An 18,377-nucleotide genomic window follows, 5' to 3' on the forward strand; every position below is an offset into this window, starting at 1 on the left:
AGGGAGGCCGTTCTTAGTTACTGTCAGTTCAGACCACAGATATATGTTAAAATGATTCTTCAAAGGCAAGCAGGAGTCAGTGATTGGGCCCATGCCCACTGATAAGGGTTTCAACTCAATTCACGTTTTTCTTAGACCAGTTTTCTCCAGCTGGAACAAGCACCAGAATGACCTGGAGGGTCTGATAACTCCCGATCTTGGGATCCCACCTCCAGAATCTTTGTTTGCATAGCTCTGTGTTGGAGCCTGAAATTTTGCATTTCTTGTGCATTCCCAAGTGGTGCTGATACTGCTGTTCCAGAGACCCCTCTTTGAGAACCACTGTCTTAGAGATTAGAATCTAAGTTTAGGTTGGTGTTCTATTGGGTTTCTTGGGTAAGACAAGGTTAGCAAGTGAGATCAAGAGGATTGCAGAAGCAGATTGGCAAACACTAATGTATAAATGAAGAAAGCATTAAAACCTTTTATTGAATGTATTTCTCTTTCCCTGACTCTTCATTCAACTAACCATATGCTTACTTTCCACTGGCAATTGCTATTTAAATGTCAGTTGACAGCAGATGTTCCTCCCCCTACTATATGCAAGTTAATTTATTGTCCACAAACCCTGATGGAGTATTCTCTAACCATGCTGGTTTCCTGTCATCTCCGCCCACCCCTTTGTGGCAGCCACACTGAGCCTGGCAGTTCTCAGGAAGAAGGGTGCCATGGCTTTGCTCCATCCCATGCTATGCTATGTCTTCGCCCAGGCTGCCCTTTCCAGTTCTCACTGTCCTTATGGGGGAAGGTCAGCAAAGGCTTCTTTTTGCTGCCATGCTGCTCTGCTCAGACCATTCTCATGGTCCTTAGCAAACCAGGCTGCAGCTGCCCTGCTCTTCTCAGCTTCCTACCATCTTTACCTAGGACAGGGTCCATAATAGACCACAACCAATTAAAAGAGGTTTGCTGAGTGAATTATTGCTGCCAATTATAACCAGAGTTAGAATTGGAACGTGGGGGCAGAAATAGGCAGAAAAGAATAGAGCAGCCATAATCATCATAGAAATCCCAAAGCATCCTCTAAGTTCCCATTGTACCTCAAAGTTCTTATATTTTAATGAAATGTGACTCCAATATCAGGAAGAAAAGGAAATTTTGGGGATTTAAATCACACAGCTACCTTTATTGAGGAGAGATCATGTTTTCAGATCTTTTCTGCTTAGTATTAGCTAAATAACCTATTTTAGTAGACATTTGCGTAAAATGGATACATGAATGAATGGATGGATAGAAGATAGATGATATATTAAAATGGACCCATGAGTGCATGAATGACATAGGTCAATGAATGGATATGAGTGGATGGATGGACAAAGAGGTGGAGTCCCTGTAGCCAGGGTACCAGGTCATGACCTGAAGTTATATTTTGTTTTTTAAACATTCTTCAACTACCTTGGACTGGGGCTTTACCCTTTGAGTGGAGCACATGTACTCCAGAGTTTTCCTAAGTGCCTATTTTGTGGGGACCCAGTTTTAAAGCTGAATTAAGAGGTTGAGAGGAGGTCTTGTGTAGACCTGTCTCTCTACATTCCATTTTCTGAATGGTCAGCACTTGAGCCTAAAATGGAGGGTGGGGGAACTGTAGTAAAAAATAATAGCCTCACTTGGCAACTGAGGGTAGGGTCCAGTGTTGTGATCAGCATTGCAGGGTGAAGGAGTTCTGCTGCCCTGACCCATAGAGATCTTGGGCAAATCCCTTAGTCTCAGTTTCCTCCTTTGTGAGATTAAGGGGTGGACTTCAAGGTCTCTTCCTGCTCTTCCATTCTCTAAGACTCTAAAAAACATTCTGGGGAACACACAAATAGTTACCTTTACTTTAAAGGTTAGAGGGGAGAAAACAGAGCACCATGTCAGATATATCAGGGTGCCACATCCCAGTCTGCAGAACCTTAGGCACTTCTGAAAATTAAACCAAGTAGACTGACTCGAGTGCTGTTGAAACATTGGTCTACCGTGCAGGATGTTGTTGTATGTCTGCATCTCCGTTTTTTTATTTTTAAACATTACTTTGCTAAGGATGAATCTGTGTCATCATCAAATGGCTCTTGTCATTTTAGTGTAGTGATCAAAGAGGAAAAATGAAAGTACTGTTTGTGGAAAAAACAGATAAAATATGAAGGTATTTCATAACTCTCTATGCAAGGTTGTCTGGAATATAATGCAGTTCTATCAATAATCTTGTTAAAACAGTTTACCTGCTTTACATGAGTGGGTTCAGATCACAGATCTTCATTCAAGTTCATACTAAAGTTATTTAACAGTGGACTGAATGTTATACTACAAAGACCAAAGCATTATAGATTTTTTTTTCCCAAATGTAATATACATATCCAAATGATTGCAGTCAAACATAAATTTAGTCAGATCGTTAATATCCTCTATTAAGGCATGAATAAGACTTTAAAGCTTTGTCTTAGATACAGAATACAGAATAACTGGGACTAGCATTGAATCAATTATAAATAGCCAGAACAGAAAGTTAACTTCGGGTGTGGTATTTATTCTCAACAGTGTTTCATCTCAAATAATGAACTATTTTTTCTTCAAATGCAAAAGTGAGCAATTATCTGTCATTATTAAAATGACAAATTTTATAAGGGGACTAGTTTGACTTCCTTTCCTGGAGAGGCTAACCTCTATTACATCATCCATGGGTACATGTCTCACATTTGTCATTGACTGTACCTGAGTGCCCAAAGCTCCATTTTTTCTAGAATAAAATTATCTTCCAAAACACAGGAAGAAAGTCACCAGTCATTTTTCCCAACTTCAGTTGAGGTGGGGGAAGTATATTCCAATGATCCTGCCAGGTAACCGGCACAATTTGCATTATTCCAGAATGGTTAGGCAAAGTCTAGAATGAGACAGGCAAAATACATCTTTGTACTTTCAGAATTGGACTTTAAATAATTCAGAGTTTTCTGCTATAGACAGCTTTATATGAGAAGACTGGATAAACCAAGAATACATACATTTTTGCAAAGAGAGGCTACAGAGGAGATTCCTTGGAGCTTCCGTGATTGGACATATCTAAATATGTGGCCAGGAAAGGGGCATTTAGGGACATGGGAAGAGGATGAAATAGGGAGGCTTGCTACCTTGAGGAGGGGCTAGGAAGAATTATTCATCATCACTGTCCAGTACAGGAGCCACTAGCCATATACATCTGGACCTATTGAGATATACCATGAAAATTAAAGCCACACTGAGTTTTGTAGGCATATGAAAAATGAATGTAGAAATATCTCATCAATAATTTTTATATTGATTACATGTTGAAATTACATGTGAAACTGAATTATATGTGCATTGAATTAGGGGATATTATTAAAATTGATTTCACCTACCTCTAACTTTTGAATGTGACGACTTGAAATTTTTAAGTCAAATTTATGGCTACATTATATATTTTTAGTATGCAGAGCAGCTCTATACTCATTTTACATGGTATAATCTAGTTAAAGTTTACTTTTTGGCTTTGTTTCTGTAGTTTTCAAACTGACAATATTGTGTCTTGAGAGAGAAACAGGTAAAATGGATTTTGAAGCTTGGCAAGTCTGTGTCCTGGCTGTAGCACATGGGCAGCCAACCTCCTCTGAGACTAAACTTTTTCTTTTGTTAAATAAATTGCTGTTTTGACTTCCCTGGTCAGAATTTACCAGGTTGACGTCAGGAGCAACACATGACAAATAGAGTGCTCAGCACAGAAACTGGCATAGAGAAAACTCAGTAACTATTCAGCATTATTCTTGGTTGTATCTCAAGACCTTTCAGATGCCTAATTTTAAAATTCTGATTCATTTCTAATTCAGATCCTGTGTCTCTTGTTCTTCAAGTTTGTACTTGCTGTCATATCTGCCTATTTCTATCCCCAGACAGATGAATTTTCCTTTTTATCTAATCAGTAAGAATCTCTGATCTGGTTCCCCATATTCTGCTACTTATTCAGACTGAGCTCTCTCCCACTTACTAACTCATTTCAATTTCAGGGCAACACTTTTATCCCAGCTAAAACTACAAAGCAAGCCATAGCACTTGATCTGTCCCCATCCCTTGTCTCCTACCTGGATGCTGGGTCTTGGTTTATACTAAACTGCTTTTTTTGATGGGGTGATCTATCAAGGACAATTGAGACCAGGCAAGTGCCTTTAGGGAGCTAACAGAATAAGGGTTGTGTGAGCAAGAGATCCAGAAAAGGAGGAACAAACAGGGCAGAAGAGAAGCAGTTTTGTAACTTCTCTCCCCTTGCCCCACGCCACCTTCTTTCTTGTTGTTTTTGCCTGTTGATTTTTAAAAGCTGTGCAATGTTCAGTCCCTGGTAATACAAGGTGCTTTTCACCTCCTTCTTAGATTCTGCCACCAGAAGAACAACCTCCCACCGTGTAGCATCACACATATCTAAAACCATGCACTCAATTTCCATATTCTCAGAAATAACATCTTCAGATGTAGATGACTGTAGTTGTTTTGTGAAATTCAGTGACAGTGAAGAGAAAAAAAAAATGTAAAACTTTGTGAAGATACGTAGCTTCCCCAGGTACGGGAGACTTTCTATCTCCCTTCACAATGAGATGGGAGGAATCACTCACTCAGAACTGCATTCGATGAAAACAAGGAGCAGAAACTGAAGAACAAATGTGTGATAGCACAGGTGACTGGAAGCATGCTCCTCAAGGCCCTGAAAAAAGCTCCCTCTTTCTTATGCAAGCATTTTTTTTTAAATGAGAAAAATGTTGACTTTTTTGTTTTCATCCAACAGCTGTAACTAGGTGATTCAGAATACATTCTTGACTTAAGATGGTATATATTTTTTTTGCCTTTTCATCAGATCAATATGTTTCTTTGCCTATTTTATTTTTAGATTTACTGACTGTTCTCAGGGTAACAAATTCAAAGGGAAGAAATAAGCAAATTGGTTTGTATTTCAAAGCCTGTGCTGAGGTCTGACAGGAAGAACCCTTGGAAATTAACAAGAGGGCAGAGTTTTCTAGGCCACTGTTGCTGATAGACAGGTTTTGTGGAGGATTTGTCCTTAGGGTAGTTATTTCAGTGCAAAGAACAAGAACATGCCAAGGGTCCCTCCACCACCAGGCAAGGGATGATCAGGCAGGGCATGGGCACATGGCTGTTTTCCTTGAACATTTATTAATAATATTTACCATCAATCACAGGCAATATGTAATCACTGTCAATCATTACTTCCCTAGAAAATCAGAAGGTTTGATAATGTGAATGAATTTTCCTTATGATTATGTTATGACTCCCACTTAGAAGGAGGAAGTATTCTTGAACATGTAAATACTGCTTGAACATATCAGCTCTCTACATGGGAACTTATGTTTTATGTTCTTAATTTCTTGAGAAAAAAGAACTAACAAGGTTTTCTTAAGCACTTTTCAGAGTGAGGCTAAGCCCAGGTCTTCCTTTTGTTTTGTTTTGTCACTATAGAAAACTCTCATGATAACTGCCATTTTATTTGTTTGTGGGCTATATAGCATCTTTGCCTCTGTCAGAATCACAGAATAGCAATGATTACATAAATCTGATGCAAGCAAGTGAGAATGCAAACAGATGTACATGCAGCAAACATTTGACCTACACAGGGGCCATCGAGTGGCATCCTTTTACTAGGGCCAGATGGTTTCTGGTCTGCTGGGACTGAGCTACAAACACAGTGAGTACATTCCTGGTTGAACTTGAAAGAAGTTTAATGTATTTTTTTTTTGTTTTGTTTTGTTTTTGGAGAATGTTTCCCACATGAAGGTGGAAGAGGTAATGTATCTAAAAGTGTTTGAAAAGAAGCAGAGGTGCTGTTGTAGATATGAGCATCATAATTATAGCTGTGCATACTTAGCACATATTTGTCCAAAAAACATTCTCAGTGACAGACTACCCCTGATTTTGCTTCCCTTAGAATTGAACGGAAAATCAGTGTTGCTAAATACGCTTCCTCATTAAAGAAAAACTCCTTCCATTTGACTTAAAAAATCACTGGATCTTCTTTGTGAAAACATACTTTAAAATACAAATATTGTTTCACCTAATATGGTTATACTGTTTGCATATATCTATTTCTTTAAAACAAAAATGACAAAACCAGATTTATGGACAACATAAAATATTTTCTGGATACACAAGCAACAATGAAAACATTCTTAAAATTAACAGGCATCAACAGGTATAAATACACTGTCTAAAGCATTTAATGGTCTTTAACACAGCCAACTCCCTGGAGCTTGAAGCAGCGTTAAATTCTCTTTTGCTAGTGGCAAAAGAAGCTGTCAAGCACAACATTGAAAAATTGGTACCATTTCCTGGCCAGTAAGCACAGAACCGAGGGGCTAAATATTTTATGGTTTTTATTATTATTATTTATTTTTGTTCTCATGCTATTTTTTCCCCTCTCCTTTCTCTCTTCTACTCAGGGCTGATTGTTGTGACATTGGCCGTATGCTGGATGCCAAACCAGATTCGGAGGATCATGGCTGCAGCCAAGCCCAAGCATGACTGGACCAGGTCCTACTTCCAGGCGTACATGATCCTCCTCCCCTTCTCGGACACCTTCTTCTACCTCAGCTCCGTGGTGAACCCTCTCCTCTACAACGTGTCTTCGCAGCAGTTCCGCAGAGTGTTTGGGCAGGTGCTGCGCTGCCACCTGACACTCCAGCACGCCAACCAGGAGAAGCACTTGCGCGCCCATGGGCGCTCCACCACTGACAGTGCCCGTTCCATCCGCAGTCCGCTCATCTTCTTTGCTTCCCAGCGTAATTCTTCTGCAAGGAGAACTAACAAGGTTTTCTTAAGCACTTTTCAGAGTGAGGCCAAGCCGGAGTCTCAGTCCCAGCAACTGAGTCAGGAGTCACTACAGCCCAGCTCAGAGTCGAAGCCAGTCAATTCTGCTGTAGAGAATGGTTTTCAGGAGCATGAAGTGTGAATGTTAAGGAAACTGAATGGGAACCGACCCTATCCCCATGAAAGCAAGTCACAAAATAAACTGCGCCCCCATCACGGACAGTATGGAAGCCAGAGGATATGGAAAGGTTTATGCCCACCTTTGCGGTTTCTAAGGACTGATTCTGCCAGCCTTGTCTAGACTGCTTACAAGGACAGGGGTGCTGAACTTTTGCTCCATTCCCTCCCTTGAGTACACATTGAAAATTCAGTCTGACTGAATTTATTCAGAGCTTACAAAAGTGTTTTACAGGGAGCTCTTTCATTATTTGCAAATGAACCAAAAGAGAACACAGACACCCCTCTCTACCCAGAATAAAAGGACACTCAGAAGAGGTGGGGGAGGTGGAAGAGCCAGGGCCAGAAGAACAATGCAGGTAGGGATGGCATCTCTGTCAGCTTCAGCAGTGTGCCAAGAAGAGGGCTAATTTGAGCAGCAGGATGGTGGTGGGGAGCCCCGGCCTGAGGGTCGAAGCAGAACTGCCCCTTTTCTTGGGCCTTGGCCCGTTGCAAAGAGGGGTGTTGCAGCAGCTGATGCACACTGAGTTCAGCTTCCCTGGGGAGCAGAAGGACTGGTACCCGGCGGAGGCAATAAGACAGGCTGCTGACGATGCACACGACTTGCGGTACATGATCCCTGCAACACAGACCCACAGAGCTGGGTTAAGGTGTTGGTCAAAGCGCAGTCATTCCTCTGAGAGCCCAAATTCAAATGGACAGCTCTTCCTTACTCCTCCCAGAGCCAGCGACTTGGTGGGACCCAGGGTTGTTTCACTGAACTTCCCAAATACACAAGATCTATATGAAAGAGGCAGTCATCCTTTCACTACTTTTGACAAAAATGTTCCAAAGGTATTCTAGATGCCAATACCAGTGAACAAAGAGCTGTTAAAATCAAAGCCTGTTTTTTAAGCCAGTGTTCATACTTTGTACTCAACACAGAGATTTTTATTTACGTTTCTTGGTTCAAAATATCTCATGCCAGGAGGACCACACACAGCATGTCTAGATCTTACCGCTGTTATTACTTTATCAGTGACCACAGAGAGATGGCTCTCAACTGTGTGTTTATTATATCCTAGAATTCTTTGACTAAAGACCAACCCTCCCCCCCAAAAAAAAATATTAATCCAGGCCCTACTGCACAGGCCCTTATTTTTCCCAGAGTTGATGGTCTAGTGGATTTGATGGAGAGGTGGTCTGGCTGACAGTGTGCCCAGGACAACCTCATCCTAAGGGAAGAAGCTCTGCCCTTAGGACAAATGGTCATTTGCCAAGTTGGCATCAAAGAGCGGGCATTCAATAATGTACACCATCTGGGCACAAAAAGGAGCTTCCTGAGAAGACTGGAGGGCTTGTCTGAAGGAACATATGTGCCCTGTCCAGTTGCAGTGCAGTCAACAAATTAGGGTGTCCTAGATAATCATTTGACTTTTGAAAGCCAAGAGTCCACTCATATTGAATAATAAGTTTATCTAAGAGCTCTCCTGGATTTCAGACACTATTCAGATGCCTTCCATATCCTAGTTCATTTACAACTGTGCTGTACTTTGAATCTGGAGTGTCTGCTAGAGGCCCATGTGTTGAAGGCTTGTTTCTTAGCAAGGCACAACAGGGAAGTGGTGGAAACGTTAAGAGACAGAGCCTAGTAGGGGATCTTGGGTCACTGGGGGATGTCCTCAAGGGGGATTGAGGGGTTTTAGCCAGTTCCTACCTGGCTTCCTGGCTATGAGATGGGGAGCTCCTCCACATGTCCTCTGCTATGATGTGTTGCCATGCCATCATCCCATAACTGTTGTCTGCAACCTCCAAAACTGTTAACCAAAATAAATCTTTCCTTTGCCTAAGCCGATTATCTCAGTTCATCATCTTTGTTACTGTAATGGAAAACTGACTAACATATACCAAGAGCAGCCCTCCAATAGAGGTTTTCATGACCACCCTTACCATTACAGATCCAGAGGCTTGAGGGCCAGTAGCCAAGGGTGTAGTAACTTGCCCAAGGTCACACATGTAGATAGTGGAATAGCTGATATTTGAAACTGGAATTCTGGCTCTCTGTGGCCAGCACAAAAGACATCCAAATAGCCATGGAAATGGGGGGTGGGTATGACTTTACTTGGAAGATAGTTTTTGTTGTGTGTGGTTACTTTATATGAATTACTTTTTTTGACAGATGCTGAACTTGGAAGTGAATAATCTGTCTGTTGACTGCTCTGCACATCCCACCAGTAGCAAGGGCCTTTCCCTACTAATTCCCCACAGGTGTAGTTTGGGCTTGAGTTCCCTCCTCCTTGAGAATTACCACTTTGGGTATGTAGAAACAGTAAAGAATCAAACTGTCTAAAACTTAAAAGTGGGAGGTAAAGAAATGCTTTAGAATTGCCTTAAAACATGCAATTTTATGTCATTTTCCCCTATAACTGCATGTTTGTAAGGACTGATTTTCTAGCACTTTTAGAAAATCCTGAAAGGTAACAGCTCTAGCAATATAAAGCCCATGCACAGAGGAAGTGTGTATGTGTATGTGTGGGAGGCATTGTTTGATTTCTAAGGAATATGCTTCAGTGTTCTCTACGCTTTCTATTCATCATCCCTTTTTAGGAAATTTAAGTTTTACTCACTGTCTTTTTCTTAAATTCTAAAAGTATTGTCATTTGCCAGTTCAACTACAATGAACTTCTTTTCCTTAAGTGAATTTTTAAAACCCAAAAATATTTACTGAATACATCTTTCACTGCAGCAAATTTCAAACAGTCAGCTAAGGTTAAAAAAATAAATAAATATATAAAAAATAAAAATAAAAAGGCCCCTGACCACCACTGCCTAACCCAAGGCCTTCACAGTCACTTTTGAGGCATCTTTGAGGCATACTGCCATTGTGTTTGGTGTGCCTCTTCCAGTGCCTACTTCTGTATATTTACATACATATCCATGGAGAAACAGAGTGTGCTTGCACACACGTGTCCATGGTGTCACACCCAATGTGCCATTCTTCAATTTGCATTTTTGCATAGTGACATTGATGGAGGTTTATTTTTGAGCATAACTTTTTAGGGTTGTGGATCAGTGACAGAATAGGTTAAAGAGAACATGAGGTTATGAAGAGAAGAGCCAGCAAAGCCAAAATCTGTACATCTGATGACACCCTCGTGTCTTTAACCAGAAACAATTTATCTTCATAAGGGATGTTGGGAGGAGAGTAGATCTATGGCCAGGAACAAGCTCTTGATCTGGTGGTTCATGAACTGATCCCAATGCCACAAAAAGACTATCTAAAGGAGGAGGTTGAGAACTCCACACAAAAAGGGGAATTTCCTGGGTTCTAAAAGAGAAGAAAGAGAAAGGAGTCTGCTGGCAGACAGATATATTGTCTGGGAGCCAGAGCCATGAGGCTGAAAGCAATTGTTGGCCTTCATAGTGGAAGTCCTAGCCTGAAGAGTATAGCTAGAGATGCTCTGGGTGAGAATGCATGTGACTAAAGAGGTTTCTAATTATGGCATTTGCTGGAAAATAGATGGAACTGGAGAAAATCATGCTAAGTGAAATAAGCCAGACTCACAAAGCCAAAGGTCAAATGTTTTCTCTGATATGTGGAAACTAGTGCAAATAAGGAGGGGGGGAAAAAAAGGAAAGAGAGAAAGGGAAAAGAGAGAGGGATTCCATCAAAAAAAAAAAAAAAAAAAGAAGGAGCTTTGGGCTAGATGAAGGGAACTAAGGGGGAGGAAGAAGAGACAAAGGAGACAAAGGAAGAAGAGGAATGAATCTAACTTAACTTTCCTATGTATATCCATAAATATACCACAGTGAATTTCACCATTGTGTTTATTCAAAAGACACAAACCAGAAAGAAAAAGAAATCTAAAAGTAAATAGCAGAAAAATCAGTAGAGTAGAAGGACGGGAACAGAGAGGCAGGGGAAGGGAAGTAGGAAATATTAGGAACTGAATTTGAGCAGATTATATTCCATGTTTTCTAAATTATGTCAAAATGGATCCTCGTGTTATGTATAACAAAAAAGAAACAATAAAAAAATGTAAAAAAAAAATAAAGGAAATAGGGGAGGAAGCTGTACAGGGAGTGTTAGGAGTGGGCATGGGGAACATGGAACAGTTACATATGGAGTTCTTCTCATGAACCTTTATCATGGTTAAAGAAAAAAGAGGTTTTAAACTTCATGAAAGGTCAGTGTGCAGGTGTGTAGGTGTTGGCCATGGAGATATTCATAAATAACAATGAAAAAATGCCTAATACTAAACTGTGATAGTGGTAGAAGAAATAGGTAGAAAATGTACCATGAGAAATGGGGAATTTCAGATTAATAAGGACTCTGAAAAATCAGAAATGTGTTTTACTCATGGTAGAGTGACATGATACCTTTGGTAAGATGGGGCTGTATAGGGAGGCTGGGGCAGAGAGGCTGATCATTTGGAATCTGCAAAGCCACCTCTCCCAGGGTCTCACATAAATAAAGGAGAGCATTCAGGGTGAACTCTATCCTCAGCAAGCAGCTAGAAATGAAAAGGAAGTCCAAGGACAAACAGGAGTGGTTTTGGGGAATATTAAGGATTGTCCTGGAAGGAATATGTGACTAGATATCACACAGCTTCCAGGGAGCTTATAGGAAATGTCTTTGGATTTGGCATATGGAAACCAGGGATGGTAGGAGTGCTACATAAAGCCACTGGAGAAATTCCAAAGCGGAAAGGGTGGAGATATGTCCAATGTATCCATCTGAAAGGGAATAAGATATATTGCTAGGTTGCGGAGGGGGCAGGTGGGAGTACAGAACTATGACCATTCCACCACTCACAAGCTTATCATGATAAATGCCAAGTGGATTTCAGATTAAAATGTTGGAAAAAATAAGACCATAAAAGTACTAAAAGACCCTTTGGAATTGTGTGCAATTTCTTTTATCACATAAGAGTAGTAAAGGCTATAGGCTATTCCATAGCACAACACTCAAAACCATTAACAAAAGGATTGATAAATTAGACTACAGAAACAATTTTTAAAATTCCCTAAAACAAAAGTGAAAAGACAGGTAAAATACGGGGAAAGTAAATGTAATTCAAATCACGAGGAGCAAACTTCCTTAATAAGTCAAAATATCTTAGAAATCAGTAAGGAATAAATAAGAAGTAATGAGTCAGTAAGGAATAAATAAATAATAGCACATTTATAAGAAGGAGAAAGCAAAGGAACAGTTTGCAGACAAGGACACAAAGCTTTAGAACACATGAAAAGATACGCACCCTCACTCATCATAAAGAGACATGCAAATTACAACCACATTGAGATACAATTCTTATTTATCACTTGGGTAACGATCAAAAAGCTCACTAGCACTGTGTTCAGGGGTCTGGGAAACAGGCCCTTTCCCACACTGTTGTTCACAAGGGTAAACAGTTGTAAATTCCACAAAGGCAAAGAGGCAACAAGCTATCAAATTACAATGCACATACTCTTTGACCCAGCAATTCCACTTTGATGAATTTATTCAGCAGACATTCACACACGTGCAAAATGTCCATTGACAGGGCTATTAATCAGAGTGGTTTTGAGAAGAAAAAGAATAGATGATCACTCTTTATGAGGGCGCTGGAAAACATCCAGTATCTTATTCACACAAAGGATTTCACACAGCTGTAAAAGAATGAGGAATAAACTCAGGTATTTTGTTAAAAACAAGTTGCAACTGGACAGTTCCTTCCTACCTTCCCTATTTTCTTTCTTTCTTTTTGTAAACTAACAAATAAATTTATGCTTCTGTGTCCCAGATACAGTTTTAATATTAACCCACTTAATCTTTTTGTAACTCTAGCAATAAGCCCCATTTTGCAGATGGAGAAACTGAGACAGACAGTACTTATTTGCTTAGGGGCCATAAAGGTAATATGTGGTAGAGCTGGGATTTGAATGCAGGAAGCCTGGCTTTAGAATCTATATGCTCAAACCTTCTATTACATTGCCTGCCATAGAAAAATATGCATCCATTGGGGGGAAATGGTAAAAGTTACACCCATAAGTGCATATTTTACTTACATATACATATTTCTGAAATAATATACAACAAAGAGATATTAATAGTTATCTCTGAGGAGTGGTACTGGGTGACCATAGGTTGGGAGTAAGATAAAACCCACCTGTTAACTTTATTAACTACTTAAAATCAGGACCATGAGAATAAAGTACCTTTTAAAAAAATGACCTTTTAAAATAAGCAACACCCTGTGAGCCCTTTTATCAAATGGATTCTCTTTCCCAGTGTAGCATCAAAGGTCTTCTAGCTGTTTGCTCTAGAGGCTCCTGGGAATGAACACACTCTCAGAGACAGTGCCCCAAAGCCAGAGTCTTGGGATCACAGAGCAAGGTGACTTGTGTGTATCTTTCTGTTTTTGCTTTAGTCCAGCCTCCATGAGTTCAGGGCTGGGCCTGAGGGAGGAAGGTTTGTGAGTGAAAGCAGAAAAGGCCTTCTCATGAACTGCTGGTGGGAGTATATATCAGCATAAGATTGGAACGATGTATAATATACACATATATTGTTTATGTGGTGCTGGGGATGAATTCAGGACTTTGCTCTTGCTAAGCATGAACTCTGCCACTGAGCTAAACCTCCAGCCCAATAATAATTTAAAATATATCCAACAGTTCCATTCTTCAGCATTTACCTTTTAAGACAAAACACACTATACCATGGGATGTCAAAGAGCAGTGGAAAGGAAATTACAAAGTTCTATACTAATTTGGAAAGTTCACAATGAGTAGAAAAATGAAGTTCCAAAATGACATTCAAATATACCATGTATGTAAGGAGAAAAAAAAAAAAGGCCCCACAAAGCAATAACATACCCACTCTTGCAGGGTTGGTAGGGGAATGTGTGTACATATCTGAGTGTGTGAGTTTATATTTCTAAGTAAAATCAGAGGAAGAGGTCCAGAAAGCTGTGCATTAAACAGCGTATTCCCTTTAGGGATGGGTAATAGTCAAGAACCATTTTTGATTTATTTGTGATTTCTGAATGATTTACAGTGAGAATATACTCACAGATTGCATCTGTAAATTACAAATTAATAGAATTGATGAATATAAACCCACTTCACTGTAATCTCTAAGACTTACTTGGTGAACACAGCAGTGGCAAGTGGCAGTGGGGTGACAGGAAGATCCATATCATGGTGGCCAGAATGCATCCCATCCTCACAAATAGGGCTTCCCTGTAAGGGTGCCATGGCTCGGGTGACTTCAGCAGCACTGTGGCTGCAGTTGGCTACAGGTGGGTTCCTCTGAACATTTATGTCTGACCTTGAGCTCCCAGTTGCCCACCACTGCTGGGTTAGGGCAAAAGAAGGTAATGACCAAGAGCAGAAGCAAGACACCTGGAGATTTCCCCAAATAGCTAAGAGATGCTTCCTGTGACCACAACTCCCATGCGGTTTTTCTCTTAATCACTTCTAATATTTTATGATATTTTACTAAATTATCTTTATTAATAGAATATAACCCCTAGTAATAAGAACAGTGTCCAGCACATAATGACTCAATGGTATTTATCAAAGGAAGAAATGAGTAAATGAAAGGGAGGAGGAGGATAATACAAAGGGGGTCTTCAGGTCCCATGACAGTGGGAATGTTTCTGACAAATTGTGGCTGGAATTTTATTCCTAGGTCAGTACGAACTGAGTAGTAAGGTTACATAGAGCTACAAGTCTCCAGGCCTTGGTTGACACAAGCAGAGCTGTGAGAGGCTCTGATCTTGGTAATGGAGATTCAGACATAGGGCCAGCAGGCTCTGCTGGTTGATGAAGGGCTGTCTATCAAATTTGGCTGGGCTAATCCCAGCTTGGAATTGCTCCTGCCGCTCTACTCCACAGGGGCACAGAGATGTATCCCATCAATGCCAAGTCATTTCTCACAGGTTTAATCTGCAAACCAGATGTTTGTTCATGCAACACACCACCCACTATCACCAAATTAATCAAGACGCCCAGCATTTAAAACTTTAATCCTCTTTAAGTCTTTAGAGAGGTGATGGCCTCCTGGGGGCTCTTGGATTTAGATGGGTGGCTATGCATGCTTGCTTCAAAATTACCACACATGGTTCTCCCCAAGGAACTAATTTCTATTAATCTGCCTTATTTAGGCTGTGAATGAGGGGCATGCCAAGGAATGAAGGAAAGGAAAAATAAAATACTGAAGTTACTTCCAGGGGGGTTCATTCCATTGTAGCAATCGTACCTGTTCCACAGGACCTATCAAATTAGGCTATGGAGGAATGTATGCTACCAGGAGTTATGTTGAAAAGGTAGAATATGGAAATAAGGAAAAAGGAACTGAATCCTCTATACCCTAAATGCTGGAGCTTAATATATATTTAGATTTAAAAGCACCCAAAGAGATGCTCAATAGCATTTCTCCACTATGGTGTGTCCTGTTTTACAGACGTCAGAAATGATCCCTCCAAGTTAAATGAATTATTATGTGTAAGGTATTTGGAAATGTGCTGGACACAAAGTAGGTGTTTGCTGCTGTAGTCATTATTATTATCATCTCTGCCCAGGAGACATTTTCTGACTCATGCCTTTAATTTATACAAGTAGCTAGCTCTTGCATTTACATACCTCAGGGTGCTTAACCCAGAGGGGATAGTGACTTCAATAATCACTGATTTATTTACTCAACACTTAAAATTATTGCCTTCTACTTCCCCCCAGCTTTATACACTCTAGCTCTATTCCTCCTGGACCATCTTTGGGCCACATTTCAGCAGACATGTTAGTTTTGCTTTGAGATGGAGGATGACCAAAGGCAAACCAGGAGATGGTACAGAAGGACTGAGAAAGCAAGAGGGTTTGGAAGTTGCTGTGAATGCTGGCTGGCCCCGTTTCCTAGGTAGTGAGCACTCCATCAGGTATCAGGCTTGCTTTACAAGGTTGAATTATTAATAACAAAGAGGGGGAAAAAAGATGGTGTTTTCTCTTTGTGTGAGTATCATTCTTTTTACTTGTTCCTAATACAGCTGGGTCACCACAGCAGAATAAAAAGCAGAATAAAAAGTACCTGTAACACCCTTTTGAGAGCAAGCTGAGCTCAAGAAGAGTCTGAGCTTTGGAATTTCACATTACAGAGATTTGGAACATGCTTCTCAGACTAGCATTCTGATCCAGAAGCCTGAAAGCTGACCTGACTGGCAGCAGAAAATTACATGTATTTTAATGAACTGAACACTGACATGGCATTATCCCTTTGGCCCAAACCTTCCTTCACTGAAGGCACTTTGCCAAGTATTTAGTACTTCACCAAGGGACTGCCTGAAGGTGCTCCCTGTTCCTGATAAGAGCCATGCTAGAATTTCACCACGCGAGAAGTGTTCAAATGGTGTTGCCTCACAGACATTTGTGTGTAGAATTACCTGGGCATTCCTTAAATATGCAGATTTCCAGAACCCACAGGTAATTCTGACACAGTTGATCTAACTTTCCAAATTAATTCTTCAAGATGCTGAAAGTACATAGACTGTAAAAGCACATTTTAATTTTTCTAAGGAGAAGTCTTCTCACTTAGAGCAAAGATTTCATTCTGCATTACGACCTGGCTCCCCCTCTATTGCAGGGACTGAGGAAGTCTCCAACACCCCAAGGAGCTGCAGCCATGGAGAGAGAGGTGAGGCAGCCCCTTCTTCATCACCATCCAGGCTGGTGCTTAATCAGTCATTTCCTTTATACCATTGTCATGGCTGACATGCCCTGTCAGCCTCACTGGAGGATGGGCTCCCCCAGGCACCTGCCCTTCAAGAACTTCAACTGTTGAGAGTATGCGCCCTCACTATTTGCCAATAAGTAACCAGGTGAGTAATCTAAGTTACTCCTGAGGGGGATCAGGCCAGTGCTAATTTGGCAACTGCTCACTAAGATGGTTTCTTTCCTTTGGCCCTTCAATATCCTCCTGGTATATTAAAATTCACACTGTACATAGGAAGTTTCCATTCCAGGGATGACATGCTTTTCTGTGAAGGACTAGATAATAAAAATTTTGACCTCTGCAGGTCAAAGGATATTCTGTCACAGCTAGTCTATTCTGATATTCTGGTGGGAACAAGTAGGCTTCGTGGGTTGCAATAAAACTATTTACAGAAATAGGATATAGCTTTTTGCTGGGGTTGCCATAACAAAATATCACAAATAGGATATAGTTTTTTGCTAGGGCTGCCATAACAAAATACCACACTCCATGTGGCTTAACAGAAATCTATACTGTCCCAGTCCCGGAGACTAGAAGTTCAAGATCAAGGTGTCTGGGAATTCGGTTCTAGTGAAGGTTTTCCTCCTGGTTGATAGCTAGTTGCCTTCTGTGTTCTCATATAATTTTTTCTCTGTGTGTACCAACAAAAAAGAAAAAGAGAGCTAAGGTACCTCTTTCTCTGTCTTATAAGGACAATAATCCCATCAGACCAGGGCCCTACCCTCATGACCTCATCATTGCCTCCCAAGGCTCCTTCTCCCAAATAGTATTATATTGGGGACCAGGGATGCAACATATGAATTTTGGGTAGGACATGATTCTGTTCATAACATAGGTAATGGGCTGGATTTGGCCTGAGTGTCAGAGTTTTCTGACCTTTGTTCTATTCTATCAAAATCCCATCACTGCTACAATATAAAACTGCCCCTTCCACTCAGTTTTCCTTCTGCCCTTATATGAGGGAAGCCACCAACAGTTTGGAACATTTGCTTTCAGACAAACTCAAAAAGGGTCTCTCTGAGTTCCATATGTGTCTACTCAAAGGCCACTCTATCAAAGGCCTTCGCAAGTTTTATAGGATTTGTAGAATCTTCTCTTATTTTAAAATGCTTTTTCATTGAACTGTCTCTGCAGTAAGCCTGCTCTTCAGAGCAGGTCCAAACCCTGCAGTTGGTTCAGAATCCACAGGAATGGAGAGCAGTGGCTACAGGGGAGAAGGAAAAAGAAAGGCAAAGTTGGAGTCACGACCTGAAGGCTGTAACCAGCATGGCCCGGATGCAGGCCTGTTGAGTAAAACTAGCGTTTAGATGTCTTATGGTGCTGTTCTATTTAAAACCACAACCCTGCAGGAAAACCTGTGCAGAGCCTCCCCTGAGGTTCTCTATCAGGGCACCCGTCTTTCTCTTTTTGACTTCCTGTCTAGTTCTTTCTTCAATGTCTAGCATGACTCAGAAGCCACCTCAGTTAAGGAGGTCTAACACAAAAGTTCCAGCATGCCTTGTTTTCTGTAATGTCCTCATTGTAACCCTGCTGGGTCCAGAGGGTTGGGTTCTGCTCTTCTCTCTTCTACTTTTCATACAAAAAAACTTTTCAATGTGTCATATAAAATAAGTGTGGTAACTTTCTTCCCTACTGGGCTTAG

General features: G+C 40.7%; 2 protein-coding genes across 2 annotated transcripts in view; one reads left to right on the forward strand and one right to left on the reverse strand.

Moving 5' to 3' along the window:
• Positions 1-8,827, forward strand: part of Gpr39 (G protein-coupled receptor 39) — a 213,326-nt gene extending 204,499 nt beyond the window's left edge. The window contains exon 2 of the mRNA XM_047547677.1: positions 6,465-8,827. Within this exon, the coding sequence (XP_047403633.1) occupies positions 6,465-6,973 (509 nt within the window). The 3' untranslated portion in view covers positions 6,974-8,827. The remainder of the gene's footprint in view (positions 1-6,464) is intronic.
• Positions 5,215-18,377, reverse strand: part of Lypd1 (LY6/PLAUR domain containing 1) — a 30,493-nt gene continuing 17,330 nt past the window's right edge. Inside the window, exon 3 of the mRNA XM_047547678.1 lies at positions 5,215-7,627. Within this exon, the coding sequence (XP_047403634.1) occupies positions 7,392-7,627 (236 nt within the window). The 3' untranslated portion in view covers positions 5,215-7,391. The remainder of the gene's footprint in view (positions 7,628-18,377) is intronic.

Source organism: Sciurus carolinensis, chromosome 3 (genome assembly GCF_902686445.1).
Source record: "Sciurus carolinensis chromosome 3, mSciCar1.2, whole genome shotgun sequence".
Lineage (NCBI taxonomy): Eukaryota > Metazoa > Chordata > Mammalia > Rodentia > Sciuridae > Sciurus > Sciurus carolinensis.